This window comes from Schistocerca serialis, chromosome 1 (genome assembly GCF_023864345.2).
Source record: "Schistocerca serialis cubense isolate TAMUIC-IGC-003099 chromosome 1, iqSchSeri2.2, whole genome shotgun sequence".
Classification (NCBI taxonomy): domain Eukaryota; kingdom Metazoa; phylum Arthropoda; class Insecta; order Orthoptera; family Acrididae; genus Schistocerca; species Schistocerca serialis.
Window position 1 is genome coordinate 954718590 of NC_064638.1, and position 21918 is coordinate 954740507.

The following is a 21918-nucleotide window of genomic DNA, read 5'->3' on the forward strand; positions in this document are numbered from 1 at the left end:
TTTGAGGAGGGAGCGCTTGAATCAGCTGCCCTGAAACCAACCGTTTTTTGGAGGTATGTGGATGATACTTTCATGGTGTGGCAAAGACAAATTAATGGAGTTTCTACATCACCTCAACTCCATTCATAACAACATCCGGTTTACCATAGAAATAGAGAAAGATGGTTGTTTGCCTTTCTTGGACGTCCTGGTTCGAAGGAAGAATGATTGTTCTCTAGGGCATTCAGTTTATCGGAAGCCCACTCATACTGATTTATACCTGCAAGCATCGGGTTGCCATCACCCGTCACAAACCATGAGTGTGCTTAAACACTTGTTCATAGAGCTCATACTGTCCCAGATCTAGATAGCTTACCTCAAGAACTCGCCCATCTAAAGACAGTATTCAGCAAAAATGGGTATTCAATCCAGCAGATTAACAGGGCACTAACAGTTGAAACTAATAAGCAGGAAGTGAATAAAGAGGAGAACATGCCGGAACAATCTTTAGCTTTTCTTCCTTTCGTTGGCAACACTTCGTTTAAAATAGCAAGAATCCTCCGAAAATTTCAGATAAAAGTCATTTTTTGCCCACCATCGAAGATTGCGGACCTTGTGGGGTCAGTAAAGGACAATCTGTTACTACAAAAGGCCGGAATTTACAAGATACTGTGCCAATGTGGTAGGCTTTTATAGGTCAAACCATACGCACTGTGAAAGAACGCTGCACTGAACATCAATGTTACACCAGCCTTTTGCACCCAAGCAAGTTCGCTATTGCTGAACATTGTATTTCTACTGGACACTCAATGGAGTATGAGGAAACAATGATTTTGTCCACAGCAACATCTTTCTGCAACTCCATTATTAAAGAATCTGTAGAACTACATCTGGCAGAAAATCTGTTGAACCGTGACAGCAGCTACCAGCTGGACAGTGCATGGAATCCCACATCTCCACGATTTTCTCAAATCAAAGACGACAGAGTGTGCCAATGGCCGTGGCAAACAGCAGCGCAGAGGGCGACTGAGTTCCGCTATTCCATCAGGGAGGGCGCTGCCAGCGGGCACTGTGGTCCACCTATCAAGTTTTCGATGCATGCACAGAATAGTTACAGCGTGATATATATTACGGAACGGAGGACATTTTCGCCAGTCTGCAACGACTCACCTGAAGATGACTGGCAGGTGCCCAGTTGAAATATCGTGCGAGGTATTGAACGACGACCGGCTGCAAGCCCGAAATTTGTTTGAACAAATTGTTCAGGACAGATTAGAACACAGAATAATTTTACCTAATGTTGTGTTATCTAGTAAAGTGGTGATTGTTTTGTGGTGGGTAGACTTTCACACAAAATTTAACGAAAAGTAACAGTTTACATTTGCTCAAGTGAGGTGAATATCAGATCCATGGGACCCGGACAGAGTCACATCTGTCCCTCAGGGACATTAACGTTGTGTGTTAACTGGCAGAGTGACGACCGTTGGATCCCTAGTAGTTTTCGGTGTTTCTTCAAACTTAGTTTTCCTGCACCGAATTCCCTTCAATTCTTCAACTTGTCTGTAGTCTATTCTTGAACTGTCCTACAATTTTTGTACATAGGAAACCGGATATGACAAGTTTAGGACCAATTTAAGAGAATCACAGATGAACAGTGATCTCTAGGCATGAAATGAAATGAATAAAATATTATTTCAGTGAAAAGTATAATATCATGGTACTATTCAAATAAAGTGATATCTAAACGCAATAAACTGAACAGAGTACTTTATGTGTGTATGAAATATAGTGTAAAGTGAATGACTAAACAGCTATGTTATCGTAGTGTACAATTTTCTATTTTTATAGAATATTTTATATCTTTTGTGAGATGTAATGTAAATGGGAGGATTTGTATCACTTTTGGTAGGGGTGGGTAGTGTAGGTACAAGCATGACTTAACACTAATCACACTCCCCACCTTTCAGACAACCCTCACAGACAAGTGTAACTGATTTTTCCACCATTTGCCATTCCACAGGTGTTGCTAAGATTTTCTTCGGGGCTTCAAAGGTGAAGGTGAGAATGTCCGTTCTGTAGGAGATGTTTATCATCATACCTCCTCCGGCTTCTCACTAAAGTACCGGCGAAGTAGGCATCCTGGGGAATGGGGTTGGGAAGGGTTTTCCTGTCTTTGGGGCTTAGTAACCAGTTCTACTTTTTCCTTCCTTACTTCTCATTTGAGTACTGATCTATCTTTCCCTCTTTCCATATTCATATACTTCTATCGCTTAAGTCCTTCTTATTTTCCGTGGTTTCCAATAACCTTCAACTTATTTCATATAAGTAGGCCGAAGAATCAGGATACACAAACACACATCTACATACACACAAAGATACACTTACACACAAACAGGAGCATTACGAATTATAAACCTGAAGAGATGTCAGAACCGCCAAGGGATTTGGGGAATAAAGATATATGTACATCTGAGTCAATGCACATATTACAATGTTGATATGTGACCATTCTGCATCGTTATTTTTTGTCGCTCTCAAAAATATATTGATATGTGCCATGCTAGTACTTTGAGAAAAGGCATAGTATCTACTGGGAGTTGATAAATACAGGTAGACATAGCATCTACTATGTGTGGGCATGATATTTGTTTATATGGAAAAAGTGAGGACTCCAAGGTATTAGATGAAGTATTAGAAAGTGGAATAGAAGTGTAAAGTAGATTAGCAATCTTACCAGAGAATATTTAAGAATAGTACTCATAAATATGTATGCTAGGGTAATGAACCAGGATGCCACTCAAGAAGGATATGGAGGGCGCACTCTCGACATTTATTGGATAAGAAACAGGGCGGACAGGCAGACCTATGAAAGGCTGACCTATACTGCATGGAAAGGGGCACCAAGAAGGGGATTGACCTGTACCATAGGAGAAGAGAAATGAGAAAGGGGTGTACCTACCAAAACGGAAGGAGAAAGGGTACTCTAGGCAAGATATAGGTACTGTTCCTAAAGGGAAAAAGGGCAGTATCGTGACAGAAGTCACATGTTTAAAAGGAAATAGTCCGGTAAGTTTGAATTTATGCAGCACTAGCATTATTACATTTTAGATTTACAACTGTCAGAAGAAGGGAACACTTATTCTACCCAGAGTTCCTCCAGATTACAATAAGTAATGAGTAAGTACATACATAGGAAAAATAGTACGGAAAGTAATAACAAAGCAGTAGAGTATTCATGAGTTATGTGCTCCTGGAATTTATGACTGGAAGATGAATAAAAAACAAAGATTTTTGGAGATTGAAAAGAGCTAACTCACAACATAGATTGAAAGGTTCACATATTGTAATTGTGGTAAAATATGCACGGATATTAGTAAAAAAGAGAGGTACTCTTAAAAGATAAAGAATTATCATCTTGTGTAATAACTGTACATAATGAATATGTGTAAAATATCACGTGTTTGAGCTAAGAGGAAGGATATATAGTGCCTCAAGAATTTTGGAATAAATTCTAGAAACACTTGGCCTTCAACAGTCTCGAACACCCGATATTTTAGGTACAACTACCGATCCACCTGTTTCTATGTGCAGGTCGGAAGTTTGTTATCAGAAGACTGTAAGAGGGGCGAGTCACTGACGACAACAAGTGTTTGCCGTCAGCGCCACTGAAGACACAAGGAGAATTCAACGAATAATTATGTCATATTCTTTGATGTGTTAAGTGTCTGTGGTGACTGTAAAAAAGACTATTGAACAGTTGAATATAGAGGTACTATGCACATTCATGTACTGGACTTGCTTGGGACTAGAGACTTTTAAATTATTTCATGTCTTGGCTATGAACAAAACAAGACACATGTATGCTATTTGAATATGCGTAAATGAGTCCAACATGTAAGGAATAAGTTAGCTTGCAGAAGTAAAACTTGAAAAAAATAAAGTGATGGAACTAAAAATATTATACAAGTACCAAAATTATTTCAAGGATAGAGAAGCATTTTAATAAATTCCCTTAACCAGCTATAGTCTTCGGAGAAGAAGCTCGTGAGAGATCGACGTTGCTGATTACCCAGAGAAGAGTGCAACTTAACTGAATTGAGATGTGTGTGCCTTGCAACCCAATACCACACTCTCTCTTGTCATCCGAAAATGTTAGACTTGATAATAAAGTACCTGCCAACACAGATATAACAAATCTAGCTCATCCGGAGAACCACCTATTTACATGGGCACATTCCATCGGCTCCAAGGCTGAGCTCCAGAAGAAGTTTGCTCAAGACCCACTTCACTTCTGCAAATAGCAGCAGCCACACCAATAAAACCAATTGTGGACTTCTCAACTTGAACCAATTTTATCTGGCCTCTCCCTCCAGAAACCCTTCCACCGAGCATGAACAGAATTGGATTATCTGGAGGTCACTGAATCATCTTCACTCTGGAGTTGGAACATCCAGAACACGAAGCACAAACTGGATTGCCAATTACGAGTATTATCTTGCTGACAAGATCTGCTTGCAACTCTGAGCACAATGAAGTTGCAAGATTCTAGTCAACAGTAGTGTAGCTTCACAATTCTATCTTTCATTTGCTTTTAATTGTAATTAACATACATGTGTGTTTGTTTCTGATTTGAATAAATAAAGCTTTTGTTTTTCTCTAAATGTTACACAAATGTTTCTTTCTGTTAATGCAGGGCATCCAATGTCCTGGAAAACAGGGAAAACTCAGGGAATCCTTTTGCTCTAGGAAACTAGGGGAATTACTGTTTTTTCTAAAAAAACCTGGAAAAAGCATGGTATCCGATTTGCTTTCGGAAAGAGGCATTTGCTTGCCTTTCTCTTGGCTCGATGCAGTGCCATGATTACCATTCCCCTTCAGCTCAGCACTGTGTGACCACCCACCACCATTGTTTCATCATTCCCCTATGGCCAGTCAGCCAGGCCACGGTTGGCCATGCTGGGCCAAGCCATGTCCAACTAGCCAGGCCCTGCCAAGTTGAGCTGTGTGGTCGTTTATTATTGTTGAAATAGGATAACTTCATGCATGTCACTGCAGCTTCATCATGCTTCTCCTGCTGATGTGCAATGGCATCTGATTTTGATATAATTTGACCATCAAAGAACTGTGAAGACTAACTGGTGAAGTTTACATTTAAAGCTGTTCAAATGAAATTGCTGTGTCGTTTGATAACACATTGTGATAACAAAAGATTGTCCTTTTAGCATAATTCGTGATCTATTCAAATCCATTTATTTTGATCCAGGGATATTAGGACATAACAGGTACGCATACACGTCATTCAATGCCAATTTCTCAAGAGTGTTTTTGATGGTTGACCATCAGGGTTTTTGATGAAATTTTGGGTGAACATGCATACATTTTCGACATAAACACTGTTAAAGTTTTATTATCAATAATTCAATATTAGCACAGATTTGTTTGACTCCATACCACAACTGTCAGCAGTGTACCCTTAAAGCACTCCCTAGACAGCCAACAATATTAAATACTCCCTATACAGTCAACAACATTAAATATTGTGCAATGTTACTTAAGTTGTCACCAGATTACTCAATAATATTGCACAATAATATTATGGTTCAGAATATTGTATTATGGAGACACTGCTACTGTTGTAACTGCTTGCTGTAAGCAGGAGAAAATGGCGGATGAAAAATTGGATCAAAGAGCTTCAGAGATGATTCACTTGTTGAGAGAACTGAGGCTGAGTGAAATAAATAAATAAAAGATTACCATAACTTTTATATGTTGATGGGCCAACATCTGATACAATAGTGAATATGGTTTTAACCCCTGGAATCTGAAGTACAGAGTTTTTATTCATTGTAAAATACACCTACTTTTCTAGAATGGTTTTCCCATGAATCACCTAAAACTCTAAATTTTTAAAACTGGATATCTTTGTAGCACAAATGTATAAATACAAAAACCACCAAACACATCATAGCTGCTTGGTTCTCTCTCTCCTCTTCACTCCAAAGTAAATGCCTATTTGCAGTTTTAAAAATTGAAGGTGTACACTAGTGAATCCTTGAGCACTGTTCACAGGAGTGAGCATTCACTAGTGTTTGCTTTTGATAGCTTTGGTGTAAAGGGGGGCTTGAGGTGCTTCGTCAATCTGCACCAGTACAAAAAAGCAGCATCTGGGCACTTTAAAAAGCCATGAATAACGTTAAAAACAACAAACTTTATGTTAATAATAAACTTCACTGTATTTTAAAATATGCAAACAAATAATTGACTTAGAATAGGCCAATATTTCACAGGAGTACTAACTTCTAGAGCAAAGGCTCGACAAACCACAGCGCCTGTCCATGGTGCCAAATACAAAAGAAATGCATGCCACTAATGGAAGGTTAACTGAAATAATAAAAAAAGAGCAATTTTCATGTGGATAACTTGCAATAAAGTTGGCCAAAAAACTAGCCACTTGAAAAAAATGTGGAGCTTAGCTATCTATAACTCCAGAAGTTAAGTATGTGATTCACCTGAATCTAGCATGTAAGAACTTACATAACTTACTAGTACAAGGCCTTATAATAGAAATTTTCATTCTCCTACTGCTTTCCAATAGTTTACAAATCAAGGACAAAGTTGATGATTTTTATAAAAACAAAAAGATGCGTATTTTTTGCCCGCTTTTACAGAAAGTATTTTCTGCACGCGTTCCTAAGCTGTTTTCGTTATAAAGACCATGTTCCAAACCACCTAAAAAGTTTGTCTGGTTTCGCAATGCAAACTGATAAGGTTCGAAAAAGCAGCAGGAAACTGGGGGCATAGAGAAAGTACGCCCATATTGCACTGCTATGCAAATTAAATCTGACATATTTTATTATGTTTTACAACTGTTTAGTATTCTCTGGGAAGAGCAACATCACAAGTCCCAACGAATGATTAAGTACCGAGATTTAAAAATCTTTTGTCATGACGATCATTACACATTTTAGGCACTTTTTCTGCTATAATCATGGTTGTCCACTTTTTTTTTTTTCTTTTTGCACAGTTCACAGCTCATGTAGCACTTAAGTGTACATGTGAAAAATTGTATAAATATGTTACCACAGTCCAAGGTGGTGTAACCAATAGTAGCTACTTTTAAAGTGAGAAAATCAGCTTCCCCATTGACACAGGGGCTACACCTGATAGCTGTGCAACAGCAGTCATGGGTGGATTTCTTTACCACAGGATACCAAGCCTGATAAGGACTTGTTTCCACAGGGTTACAAGCATGATGATATATTTCTTTGTGTCCCAGACGAAAGCTGGCTTCTAAAACCCTACACTCATATTTACTCCAAGATAACTGAATTTTTTAGAGGTTTCATTAATTTACAATTGAATATCACAAGCAAAACTATACTATAGTTTTGGCAAAATCCATTATGATAATACACACATCTACATCTATACTCTAAAAACAACTGTGAAGTGCATGGCAGATTGTATGTCCCATTGTATCAGTCATTAGTGCTTTCCAAAGTTCCATCCATGTATGAGGCACAGGAAGAACGACTGTTTAAATACCTCTGTGCATCCTGTAACTAATCTAATCTTGTCCTCATGATTCCCACAGGAAAAATACACATGGGGTTGTAATCTATTCCTAGTCATCATATAAAGTAGGTACTTGAAATTTTGTAAGTAGGCTTTCTTGACATAGTTTGCATCTCTCTTCATGTGCCTACCAGTACAGTTTCTTCAGCATCTCTGTGACACTCTCGAAAAGGTCAAACAAACCTGTGACCATTTGTGTTGCTCTTCTCTGTATACATTCAACATAACCCATTCGTCTTATTTAGTATGGGTCCCATACACTTCAATATTCTAGGCTGGATCAAGTGTCATTTGTATGTGATCTCCTTTGTAGGCTGATTGCATGTTCCGACATCTGCCATATGCTTTATCTACATCTTAGCCTATGTGATCATTCCATTTCATACCTCTACAAAGTGTTACACCCAGGTATTTGTATGAGTTGACCAATTAAAACTTTGATTCACTGACATCATATTCATAAAAAAAACTTTGTGTTCTGCCTTACGGCAGTCTTGTCATGGGGGAAGCCTCGTCAGAGATGTCCACCGCATGAGCGTCTAGGGAAGTGATTCCAGTGGTGGTTTCCCGTTGCCGTCCACTGATGGTGATGAAATGATAATGAAGACAACACAACAACCAGTCCCTGAGCAGCTCCGACCCAGCAGGGAATTGAACCCAGGCCCCTTGGCGTGACAGACAGCCGCACTGACCACTCAGCTATCAGGGCGGACTCATATTCATAGGATACTTTTGTGACGTGTACAAACTTATATTTCTGAATGTTCAAATCAAGTTGTGAATCTCTGCACTGCTCTGAAATCTTACCAAGATCTGGTTGAATATTTGTGCTGTTTCTTTCAGGCAGTAATTCATTACAGATCACTGCATCATCTGCAAAGAAAGTCTGATGTTACTATTAATATGGTATGCAAAGTGATTAATATACAACCTGAAGTTACTTCCCCATCCAAGATAACTTGAAGCATCCTCCCTATCAAAAAAATCTTCACTCCAGTTACAAATTTCAGTGATACACCAAATGACCATACGTTTGTTAATAAAAACAGGTGTGGTACCAAGTCAAATAATTTTCGGAACCAGAGAAACACTACATCTACCTGACTGCCTTTATCGCATGTTTTTGGGATTGTGTGAGAGGAGTGCAGTTTGAGTTTCACTTGATACATGTGTTTGGAATCCACTCTTGTTGGCATGGAGAAGGTCGTTCTGTCACAAATTCCTTATTACGTTTAACAGCTCAGAATATGTTCTAAGGTTCTGAGCCAATGGATGTCAAGGATATTGGACAGTAATATTGTGGATCACTTCTGCTAACCTTCTTGTAGACGGGTGTGATCTCCTGCTTTCTTTCAATCAATGGACACAGTTTTTTGTTCAAGGTATCTATGATAGATTATATTCAGCCGCAAATTAGAACAGAATTGGATAGAGGTTCCAATGGGACCTGGAACTTTTAAACTAGTGAAAGTAAAATGTTGACTGGGAACAAGTGCGAAATTTCATCAAAAACCATAGTGGTCCTGTGGGAACGATTTTCAAAATTAAGACCACTTGACATGGAATGGCAGATTATAGTACATCATTTTGGGTGTACACTGGAAAATTACTGTTGCAGCATACCCACATACAGATACTTGATAGCTGCTGTTTATGAATAAGATTGATTATGGTGCTTTAGTGAGTAAAAATTTCTCGGTGTACATGCCGCGTCAAATCAGGATAAATCTCCAAGCTTTCGACCACTACCTCCATGGTCGTCGTCAGGGCTAAAACTGCCGTGAACTAGCGAGGTTCCCACTTTTATATGCAAAGGACGGCTTCTTATTGGCTGGAATACGTCAGTGATATGGCGCGTAGCGAAGTGGTGCCCTCTACTTCCATAGATGTAGTTGCTATCCCGCATTGCTTGCAGCGCCATCCCTTAAATCAGGAGGTAAAGTGCAAGAAGTTTTTCTCTGCGATTTTTCTTTATGCAGTGCACTCTTCCAAGTGTTGCTAAGTGCATAGCCGTTGTCTCTATTAATGTTATTATCGCTAAGTCTAATTTCGACTGCTTCCCGGATCACAGAATCCCAGTAATTCGATGTGTGGGCTATTACTCTGGTTTCTTCAAATAAAATCTTATGCTTGTTAAGCAGGCTATGTTCAGCCACCGCTGATTTTTCCAAATACCTGTATTTCAGGTGGCGTTGGTGCTCGATGCAGCGGTCGGCAACGGTTCTTACAGACTGGCCCATGTAATTCTTGCCGCATTCGCAAGGAATAGTATAAATTCCCGGCACTCTTAAGCCGAGACTATCTTTGACTGGTCTCAACATTTCCTTAATTTTCCTAGGTGGTCGGAAAACTGGTTTTATTCCTTGCCTCTTCAGGACTCTGGCTACCTTGCTCGTTGTAGCACCGCAAAAAGGAAGCCGCGCTATGTGTTGGTCCTCTTCTTGTATGTGGCCGGCATCGTGTGTTACTTTCTTGGACAATACTGATTTAATTTCACTGGCAGAATAACCATTCCTCTTGAAAACAGTCGTCAAATGGTTGATCTCGGGACCGAGGTGGTCCTTGTCGCAAAAAGCCCTGGCTCTGTGTACTAAAGTACTCAGCATAGCTCTCTTCTGAGACAGATGATGGAAGCTATGGCTATGCAGATATAAGTCTGTATGGGTTGGCTTCCTGTACACAGAATGGCCCAGTCGTCCATCCGGCTTTCGCTCTACCAACACATCTAAAAAAGGTAACTTCCCTTCCTTCTCTACCTCCAATGTAAATATTATGTTTGGATGTACACCATTCAGATGTTCGACAAACTGCTGGCCGTGTGGCCAGATTAAAAAAGTATCGTCGACGTATCTGTAGAAGCATGATGGGCGGAGGTGAGCACTGCTCAGGGCTCGTTCTTCAAAGTCCTCCATGAAAAAATTCGCTATTGCTGGTGACAGTGGCGAACCCATGGCTGTTCCATGCGTCATTTCATAATAATTTCCACTGTATGGATATGCGGTGGATGGAGATGTAAATGGAGTTCAACATTTATATTTATTTAAATGGCTAAGCTGAAAATGCGTTGTCATTGTCTCCTATTTATTCACTAGTAGTTTATTTTCCATAAGTTGACAGAATATTGTAATTGATTTCCTAATTGTTGGCAGCAGTTTCAATCTAGTCTGTTACTATTTCTTCCATATAGTTTTGTTCAAATTTTACTTGAACTTTATTCTCTGATCTCCTAGTAAGCAGCTTTTTACAGAAGTACATAATGCTCTTTATTGTGCGCTCTCAACATCTGGTTGTTCCTAATGAAAATTTTGTGTTATCTATGTTTTACTTTCCCTGTAACTGTTTGTTCACATTATTTTGACTTCATATTTTGATATGTTTATTTCTTATGATAATGCAGTGCCTATATTATTCTGATTATGACGCAAAGTTCCTTTGGACCATGGTACAAGTCAAAAATTGATCTAGAAAACAGAGAATCTTGAGAACTGCTGGGCATCTTGAATGGTTATATTAAGGTCCGAAAAATTTACACTAGAGCGTCATAGTTCTATTGTTAACAAAATTTTATTATTAGTATGACTTTTTACTCTGCACCAGTGTGTGCACAGGTTTGAAGCTTCCCAACAGATTATGACTGTGTGTCGGTCCATCAGGACTCAAACTTGGGAGAGCATATATGGTCAGAAGTAAAGCTGTACAGGGTTAAGACATGATTCATGCTCGGATAGCTCAGTCAGTTGGCCATGTGCCCCCCCCCCCCCCCCCCATCCAAAAAAAAAAAAGAGTGAGGTTCGAGTCCCAGTACAATACACAGTTTTAATCTGCCAGAAGCTGAATTTTATTATGTTGGAAGTTCAAATGTTGTTAAGGATGTACCTTATTGCCTGGTGATACCAGTTCACAAACACAACACATCATCCAAACATATGATTCAGTATTTAATTTTGCAGCTCAGTGGCTCTTTCAGTAAGAAAACTTGTTCAAAATTATCTATGAAAATTTCACATAGTAAGTGAAAACCCACAGCTAGGCTATCAGACTTTTTATAATAAGTGCTCTCAAAATACAAATAATTCTGTTTACCACATGTTTGAGTGGCAACGACTGTGTAATATAATTCTACAGTATTTACTTGAGGTTTGTGCCAAAGACCTGTTAACATGTTCATACACTTACCACTGGGCACATTTGTGAATAAGTAGTGATGTCAAATGGTACTAGCTTAGAACTGTGTGAGACCTGTATGATCTTAAAATTATCAACTGACGCCAAACTCAGAGTTAAAATTTGTTTTCTTTAGATATTGTTCAAACTGAGCATATTTAATGCCCCTGTTTAGCACTTTGAGCTCAGCACTCATGAACATTTCATTTTGACACTGTCACACACATTGTGATCAAAACTATTGAACTTGCATAGATGTGCAATGGTCATAATACACATGTGACTAACTTTTAAATATAAACTTAGGTTATCAAAGATTCTGTGCTGGTTTCGAATGTCTTCTTTCATCCACACTCTCTCTCAACAATCTTGACACTCTTCGTTGATACTGGAGATATCCATCTCAATTTAATGTTGACATACCGGTATTTTGGAGTTATGTTCTGATGTAAACATTCCTTGCTAAACCAAATATATTGTGTAGTCATTAATGAGATTTTTAATAATGGATTTAAACTACTGTTCTCTATCTCCAGGGTAAACTACGCCGTTTTTTTGCAGACTACTGGGATGCTGATGAAACCTGTGCATATTTCCTTCACCGTACAGTCGGACAGGAATATACTGCGTGCATATCTAAGTCAACAACGTACATGAAGCAGTGCACAGGTAAACAGACATATTTATGAGATAAAAGATCATTTGAAAGATCTCTTACAAATAAGATTTTTGCTGGCATAGGTCTACTAAAAATCCCCATATTTTAAGGAATCACTTTATTTTCTCATACTAAAATATGGCTTACTATAGTTAACAACAGAACACTCCATCAAAGGCTCCCTCATCAGAAACTGTATCCAGAAACTACACATGTACATGTAGGTGAAACTTACATGATATTACAATAATGTAGGAAAAAAGAGCAGGAAATTTAAAAATACAAATGTACTGTGTTACACTTTAGAAACTTTATGAATCTTTATCTTCACATCCACGACCAAGATAACCCCAAAATAATTTTGTTGTGACATCAATAATAAAAATAGAAATTTTCGTGATGAAACAGAATGCACTGCATCCCACAAAATTGTTCCCAGATAGAAAGAAAAATAATACGTTATTTTTTAGGTGATTCATTTTCAACAGAAAAACATAGTCTGTAACATTTTATCTAACTATATAAAAGGAACCACAGGGAAAAATTACTGATAAAAATCCTATACACACCTGTAAATCAAACAGATCATCTTCAGTCAGACCCTTCCTGTAAGCTTTCCACATAAGTCGCGACATCCATGTAATAGCAACAAAAGAGAACATCCCAGCTGAATTACTTGGCATTGCACGACTATCACTGTGACAAAAAAAAAAAGCAGTCAACAAGAATGGTAAAGCTTGTGACATATACAATTTAAATGTGTCAGGGTGATTCAGATATAATTTTGTATATTGGTTCACGAGAATAAAAAACCACAATGAAAAAATTTAAAAAAAAACTGGCAGCGTGTTTCTCCACAAGCAGTCCAGAGGAATTTAGCTAGAATTTGTCATAACATATAGTTTCTGATACTGTTACAAAAATATAACATCTATTTTTCAGATGGTGAAATCTGAAATTATCATTCTCATCTGCCCATCTGCTCCCCCCCCCCCCCCCCTTTCCTCCTCAACCACCAAGTAATATTTTGCATGTTCTTGCTTGGAAGGATTTAAGTTCACAGGATAAAATGTTTTGCAATGTAATCAATTCCAATTCCTACCCGAATCTTGCAATATGTAAAACAATTAACACATTCTGTTTTATTACACACACCTGCAACGCTATTTTGAGTGGTACACATCCCTAGGCAGAGAGAGACTATCAGCTTTAACATCCCAGGAACAGGACAGCAATTGCAGGCCCACACTGTCATGCACTGAGTAACACATGAATGTAACGCCAGAAAGGATTATATTATGGAGCCCCAAATCTGACATGTCTTAAATTAAAGCATTTAATGCATCATTAACTTTGGGCACTTCTTTTTTCATGATACACAGTTGAAAAGGCACCATCACTTCAAATGGCATTATTTGCAATATAAAGTCAACTTGTGGAGTCCCAGCCAAGAGAAGAATATTTAACAGGATCTTTCCACAATTTCTCTTCGCTCCAAACGTCACCACATGGGTCACTGTGCGCAGTTGCAGTGATGTCACTGGCATATTCTGTGCTACGAATATGATTTACGCGCATGTAAGTCCAGCGTGTATGATATGCTGCACACAATGCACGTAATTATGATCCATAAAGTGCTCCCCCCCCCCCCCCCCCCCCCCCCATGAACAATGGACCTTGCCGTTGGTGGGGAGGCTTGCGTGCCTCAGCGATACAGATGGCCATACCGTAGGTGCAACCAGAACGGAGGGGTATCTGTTGAGAGGCCAGACAAACATGTGGTTCCTGAAGAGGGGCAGCAGCCTTTTCAGTAGTTGCAGGGGCAACAGTCTGGATGATTGACTGATCTGGCCTTGTAACATTAACCAAAACGGCCTTGCTGTGCTGGTACTGCGAACGGCTGAAAGCAAGGGGAAACTACAGCCGTAATTTTTCCTGAGGACATGCAGCTTTACTGTATGATTAAATGATGATGGCGTCCTCTTGGGTAAAATATTCCGGAGGTAAAATAGTCCCCCATTCGGATCTCCGGGCGGGGACTACTCACGAGGACGTCGTTATCAGGAGAAAGAAAACTGGTGTTCTACGGATCGGAGCGTGGAATGTCAGATCCCTTAATCGGGCAGGTAGGTTAGAAAATTTAAAAAGGGAAATGGATAGGTTAAAGTTAGATATAGTGGGAATTAGTGAAGTTCAGTGGCAGGAGGAACAAGACTTTTGGTCAGGTGATTACAGGGTTATAAATACAAAATCAAATAGAGGTAATGCAGGAGTAGGTTTAATAATGAATAAAACAATAGGAGTACGGGTTAGCTACTACAAACAGCATAGTGAACGCATTATTGTGGCCACGATAGACACAAAGCCCATGCCTAGTACAGGAGTACAAGGTTATATGCCAACTAGCTCTGCAGATGATGAAGAAATTGATGAAATGTATGACGAGATAAAAGAAATTATTCAGGTAGTGAAGGGAGATGAAAATTTAATAGTCATGGGTGACTGGAATTCGTCAGTAGGATAAGGGAGAGAAGGAAACATAGTAGGTGAATATGGATTGGGGGGAAGAAATGGAAGAGGAAGCCGCCTTGTAGAATTTTGCACAGAGCACAACTTAATCATAGCTATCACTTGGTTCAAGAATCATAAAAGAAGGTTATATACATGGAAGAATCCTGGAGATACTGACAGGTTTCAGATAGATTATATAATGGTAAGACAGAGATTTAGGAACCAGATTTTAAATTGTAAGACATTTCCAGGGGCAGATGTGAACTCTGACCACAATCTATTGGTTATGAACTGTAGACTAAAACTGAAGAAACTGCAAAAAGGTGGGAATTTAAGGAGATGGGACCTGGATAAACTGAAAGAACGAGAGGTTGTAGAGAGTTTCAGGGAGAGCATAAGGGAACAATTGACAGGAATGGGGGAAAAAGAAATACAGTAGAAGAAGAATGGGTAGCTCTGAGGGATGAAGTAGTGAAAGCAGCAGACGATCAAGTAGGTAAAAAGACAAGGGCTAATAGAAATCCTTGGGTAACAGAAGAAATATTGAATTTAATTGATGAAAGGAGAAAATATAAAAATGCAGTAAATGAAGCAGGCAAAAAGGAATACAAACGTCTCAAAAACGAGATCGACAGGAAGTGCAAAATGGCTAAGCAGGGATGGCTAGAGGACAAATGTAAGGATGTAGAGGCTTGTCTCACTAGGGGTAAGATAGATACCGCCTACAGGAAAATTAAAGAGACCTTTGGAGAGAAGAGAACCACTTGTATGAATATCAAGAGCTCCGATAACAACCCAGTTCTAAGCAAAGAAGGGAAGGCAGAAAGGTGGAAGGAGTATATAGAGGGTTTATACAAGGGCGATGTACTTGAGGACAATATTATGGAAATGGAAGAGGATGTAGATGAAGATGAAATTGGAGATACGATACTGCGTGAAGAGTTTGACAGAGCACTGGAGGACCTGAGTCAAAACAAGGCCCCGGGAGTAGACAACATTCCATTAGAACTACTGACGGTCTTGGGAGAGCCAGTCCTGACAAAACTCTACAATCTGGTGATCAAGATGTATGAGACAGGTGAAATACCCTCAGACATCAAGAAGAATATAATAATTCCAATCCCAAAGAAGGCAGGTGTTGACAGATGTGAAAATTACCGAACTATCAGTTTAATAAGTCACAGCTGCAAAATACTAACGCGAATTCTTTACAGACAAATGGAAAAACTGGTAGAAGCGGACCTCGGGGAAGATCAGTTTGGATTCCGTAGAAATGTTGGGACACGTGAGGTAATACTAACCTTACGACTTATCTTAGAAGAAAGATTAAGGAAAGGCAAACCTACGTTTCTAGCATTTGTAGACTTAGAGAAAGCTTTTGACAATGTTGACTGGAATACTCTCTTTCACATTCTAAAGGTGGCAGGGGTAAAATACAGGGAGCGAAAGGCTATTTACAATTTGTACAGAAACCAGATGGCAGTTATAAGAGTTGAGGGACATGAAAGGGAAGCAGTGGTTGGGAAAGGTGTGAGACAGGGTTGTAGCCTCTCCCCGATGTTGTTCAATCCGTATATTCAGCAAGCAGTAAAGGAAACAAAAGAAAAATTCGGAGTAGGTGTTAAAATTCATGGAGAAGAAGTAAAAACTTTGAGGTTCGCCGATGACATTGTAATTCTGTCAGAGACAGCAAAGGACTTGGAAGAGCAGTTGAACGGAATGGACAGTGTCTTGAAAGGAGGATATAAGATGAACATCAACAAAAGCAAAACAAGGATAATGGAATGTAGTCAAATTAAATCGGGTGATGCTGAGGGAATTAGATTAGGAAATGAGATACTTAAAGTAGTAAAGGAGTTCTGCTATTTAGGGAGTAAAATAACTGATGATGGTTGAAGTAGAGAGGATATAAAATGTAGACTAGCAATGGCAAGGAAAGCATTTCTGAAGAAGAGAAATTTGTTAACATCGAGTATAGATTTAAGTGTCAGGAAGTCGTTTTTGAAAGTATTTGTATGGAGTGTAGCCATGTATGGAAGTGAAACATGGACGATAACTAGTATGGGCAAGAAGAGAATAGAAGCTTTCGAAATGTGGTGCTACAGAAGAATGCTGAAGATAAGGTGGGTAGATCACACAACTAATGAGGAGGTACTGAATAGGATTGGGGAGAGGAGAAGTTTGTGGCATGACTTGACTAGAAGAAGGGATCGGTTGGTAGGACATGTTCTGAGGCATCAAGGGATCACAAATTTAGCATTGGAGGGCAGCGTGGAGGGTAAAAATCGTAGAGGGAGACCAAGAGATGAATACACTAAGCAGATTCAGAAGGATGTAGGTTGCAGTAGGTACTGGGAGATGAAGAAGCTTGCACAGGATAGAGTAGCATGGAGAGCTGCATCAAACCAGTCTCAGGACTGAAGACCACAACAACAGACCACAACAACAAAAGTGCTCCACAGAATTGTTTTTACAAGTTGTATGCAGGTATGTGATCATCAAAATTACAAAATAAATATTTAATTTCTGCTGCTGCATGAGGCAGAAATAAACATTCTTTTTCTCAGATTTCACCAAAGTTCAGTAGGGAACTTTTCTATGTCACTGACATGTCTTTTTACTAAAACGTATCAGAGTAATCCCTTGATGATAATGGAAGTTTGGGTCCGGTGGCAACAGATACATGGATAGCCTAGTGGTAAGGCGACTGCTCGCGATAAAAGGGGAAATCCAGGTTCAAGTATTGTCCAGCACAAATTTTCACTGTCGTCATTCCATTATACAGATGATGGTTGTTTATATACACAACTGTGAATACACTTAATGTACTTTCATAATGGCTGTAGTCACTTAACTGTCTGATCCTTCAAACATGCATGTGTGTCTGAAGGAACATTGCATCATACTTGTGAACAACACAGGAGCTGTTTCCTAATAACGTAGATTTTCTATTCTGAGGCTCCTGGGTTTTCTATGCTGCAGCATGGTCAGATGCTATGTTATTTTTAAATGCTGTTAGGAATACAATTGACATCTAATGTCTCATTTTATTCATTCTTATTTATTCATTTTATTTATTCTATTTATTCTCATACTTTTATCCACTAATCACTTGAAATAATTTTGTATTTTTCCTTGCATCAAAGCCATCCTGGCAGTAGTTGATGAGAAAGCATGTATTATGAAACTTCCTGGCAGATTAAAACTGTGTGCCGGACCGAGACTTGAACTCGGGACCTTTGCCTTTCACGGGCAAGTGCTCTACCAATTGAGCTACCCAAGAACGATTCACGCCCCATCCTCACAGCTTTACTTCCGCCAGTACCTCGTCTCCTACTTTCGAAACTTCAGAGAAGCTCTCCTGCGAACCTTGGAGAACTAGCACTCCTGGAAGAAAGAGACATGGCTTAGCCACAGACTGGGGGATGTTCCCAGAATGAGATTTTCACTCTGCAGCGGAGTGAGCGCTGATATGAAACTTCCTGGAAGATTAAAACTGTATGCTGGACCGAGACTCAAACTCGGGACCTTTGACTTTCGTAGGCAAGTGCTCTACCAACTGAGCTACCAAAGCACAACTCGTGCCCCATCCTCACAGCTTTACTTCCGCCAGTACCTCGTCTCCTACTTTCCACACTTCACAGAAGCTCTCCTGCAAATCTTGCAGAACTAGCACTCCTGGAAGAAAGGATATTGCGGAGACATGGTTTAGCCACAGCCTGGGGGATGTTTCCAGAATGAGATTTTCACTCTGCAGTGGAATGTGCGCTGAGAAACTTCCTGGCAGATTAAAACTGCAAGGTTCACAGGAGAGCTTCTGTGAAGTTTGGAAAGTAGGAAACGAGGTACTGGCGGAGGTAAGGCTATGAGGACGGGGCGTGAGTCGTGCTTGGGTAGCTCAGTTGGTAGAGCACTTGCCCGCAAAAGGCAAAGGTACCGAGTTTGAGTCTTGGTCTGGCACACAGTTTTAATCTCCCAGGAAGTTTCATATCAGGGCACACACTGCTGCAGAGTGAAAATCTCATTCTGGAAGCATGTATCACGTTGCATTAGGCCCTTATGGTAGTGAATGGTTAGGTGCACACATTTGAAAAATGTAATGCTGTGCAGTTTCACACTTTCTTACTATTTGGAGCCCAAACTTTTGCATCAACCAGTGTGAAGTTTCTGTTGCATGAATGTGCAATGGCATTGCTCCCTTTGTTTGTAACAACAATGGGCCTGGTTTAGGCACATGCCAGAGTGCTGCAGGGGTATGTGAGAGAGTGAGTGCCTGAGCAGACTGTGGACTGGTCAGGTGTGTGAATTGATTAACACCTTTATTGATGATTTCTCCCCCCCCCCCCCCCCCCCCTTTCTTTTTTCTGTATATAAACTGAAATTCCACACTCACTGTCTGTATGTATGGTCTAATCTCAAGAGCTACTGTAAGGATTTTGATACACACCGTGGACTGGTGTAACTGTCCCGCCTACAAATGAGTGGCTATAGGGACCTTTGATGCACAGTTTGCTTTGTTAATGGGTTTCTGTTGGGCAGTCTGCTCATGTCTTTAGGTGCCGCAACACAATGGTGAAACTAATACTATTCAGTTCCCTAATGTTTTTCTCTTACTTTCTAATCATAACGGTATGCAGTGCCCCACAAACAAAATTACCGCTAATGTCACTCAAGTCGTCCAGCTGTAGATACTTCGTGCTATCCAGATGAAGCTGGGAATGGTTGTTAGTTCAGGTATAAATGGGCAACCAGTTTCTTTGTTGGATTTTTGATAAGATTTATTTTCTTAACTGTTAATTTTTGAGCCACTGCAGGCTTGTCATCAGACTGAGGTGTTAACAGGAACATTACCATGGGCAGCTAGACGTGGTCATTGTGAATGCGCTGCCTCATTGTATCCATTGCAAACACATACCAGTAATGTACATTTTCAGCTTATGCATACAGCTATGGAGTACTTAGCTGTACTTGGTTTTACATTTATTCTCAGTGAATAAGCTACAGTTGTGTCACCAATCTGCCTTGCTGAGTAACACATTTGTAAACTAATAACGACATACCAAACAATAACAGCATATTACAATTAAGATCCATGGAACATGGAAATAACTAACTTAATTGCAGATAAATCAATGACAGATATCAAACATTTCCAGTTAATTTGTAAATAACATTGTCACAATGTTTTGATTGAAAATGATGGATATCAATGAGGTTAGACTGGTAAATAAAAATATGCGTGGATGACGCAGCTGTGCTGACATTCCAAATTATTTGAAAAAACAGAATACAAGTTGACAGCTGAGCTACTATCACTACCCATTTTTGATGTGCTTGTACACTGTGCTGTGCTTCCTCTGAATACTGAATGGTTGGCATCTGTACACTAAACTCTTTTTCAGTTTTTGAATAAAAATTTAAGATTTTATTTCTGTTTGCAGAATATCAGCATATTCAGAATCTTACAGATTTTTAAAACATGTAGACACCCATGGTACCTTTCAATAAATTCAGATCTGATGTGGGGTGCTCTTCCTGAAGGCAAGTGTAGTCTACATGAACAAAGATATTGACTCTCGATGTCTTGTAGTAATTCAGTGCTAACAGCAGATGAATATCACTCTCTAAATTGCAATGCTTTCCAAGGCTTGTAGGAGGAAGAGAGCTAAATTTTAGTAAATGACTGAGACTGAGGTTTTTAACAAGGAGTTCTAGCACACAAAATGGTTGTCCTGTACATAAGTTACAATTCATTCCAAATTCTAATGTGCTATGAGTAATTAGTCTATATAATAGTACAATTCTGCTGTCTGCTTAAATTATTTAACTATAATATACTTACGCAGGAGCAGGGCGGTATGGCAGAAAGTGTTTGAGAGCTGGAGCATAACGGTTTTTCTGCTTTTTGACATTCCTGCAACGGCAAAAAGGGACAATTAAGTTTAACACACAATCTTATAGGCAGAAGAAAAAAAGCATATTTAATTTATTACTAGATTGCTTATAAGAAATAAGAACAATTACAAGAAATTTGAAGCTAGTGATGACATTGTATAGTCAATACTACAGCAGAAAGGGAACAACAATTCAGTTCCATGTCAGTTTACACACAAATGACACTGTGTGTTGGTCTCCCTGTATCTTAAATGTATGTTCACTCACAGCACACAACATAACATACAATTCTATAAAAGAGGGATTAATTAAACAAAGTATTACAAAACAGGGACCCGTGTTCCACAGAACATGTCATGACGGAGAACTTTAAGAGCTGCAAAAAGGTCAAGGTGCACATTAGACTACAGTATTGGTTTACTATTTGTGCACTTAAAACTTCAGTAATTTAAAATAATAAAATTGGCAGGAATGCTGCTATGAGCACATTACAAAGGGCTGATGCATCTTTAGCTTGTGTCTGTATATGTGCGGATGGATATGTGTGTGAGTGCGAGTGTATACCTGTCACTTTTTCCCCCTAAGGTAAGTCTTTCTGCTCCCGGGATTGGAATGACTCCTTACCCTCTCCCTTAAAACCCACATACTTTCGTCTTTCCCTCTCCTCCCCTCTTTCCTGATGAAGCAACCATGGGTTGCGAAAGCTTGAATTTTGTGAGTGTGTTTGTTAGTGTCTCTATCAACATACCAATACTTTCGTTTGGTAAGCTACACCATCTTTGTTTTTAGACGTATTTTTCCCACATGGAATTTTTCCCTCTATTATATTTAGTTATGTTAAGCTTTATATGTGCATGACAACACTGAACGTTCTGGAAAACAAATCCACAAAACCAAAACAAGTGCGTCGACGCAGAAGCAAATAGTGACTGTAAAGTAACACATTCCACATCATAACGAATTATTATGCCTATGACCCATGAGACAAATATCAAACCAATTATTTGGAAAAGTGGGATTTCAAGTCCTAATGTGCTTGTAAAGGAGGACAATGATTATAACAACTCTGACTTCACTCATACTGCACTTTACAGTCTCCCTCTTCTACTTTCCTACCTCCAGCACCTGACCTACTC

The 21918-nt window shown here is 39.3% G+C and overlaps 1 protein-coding gene across 1 annotated transcript in view; it reads right to left on the bottom strand.

Moving 5' to 3' along the window:
- The window catches only part of LOC126412811 (ATP-binding cassette sub-family C member 5-like), a 276750-nt gene that overhangs the window by 235167 nt on the left and 19665 nt on the right, over positions 1-21918 (bottom strand). Inside the window, exons 2-3 of the mRNA XM_050082599.1 lie at positions 20730-20801; positions 12946-13072 (exon numbers count right to left, since the gene is read on the bottom strand). Coding sequence (XP_049938556.1) covers positions 12946-13072; positions 20730-20801 — 199 coding nt within the window. The remainder of the gene's footprint in view (positions 1-12945; positions 13073-20729; positions 20802-21918) is intronic.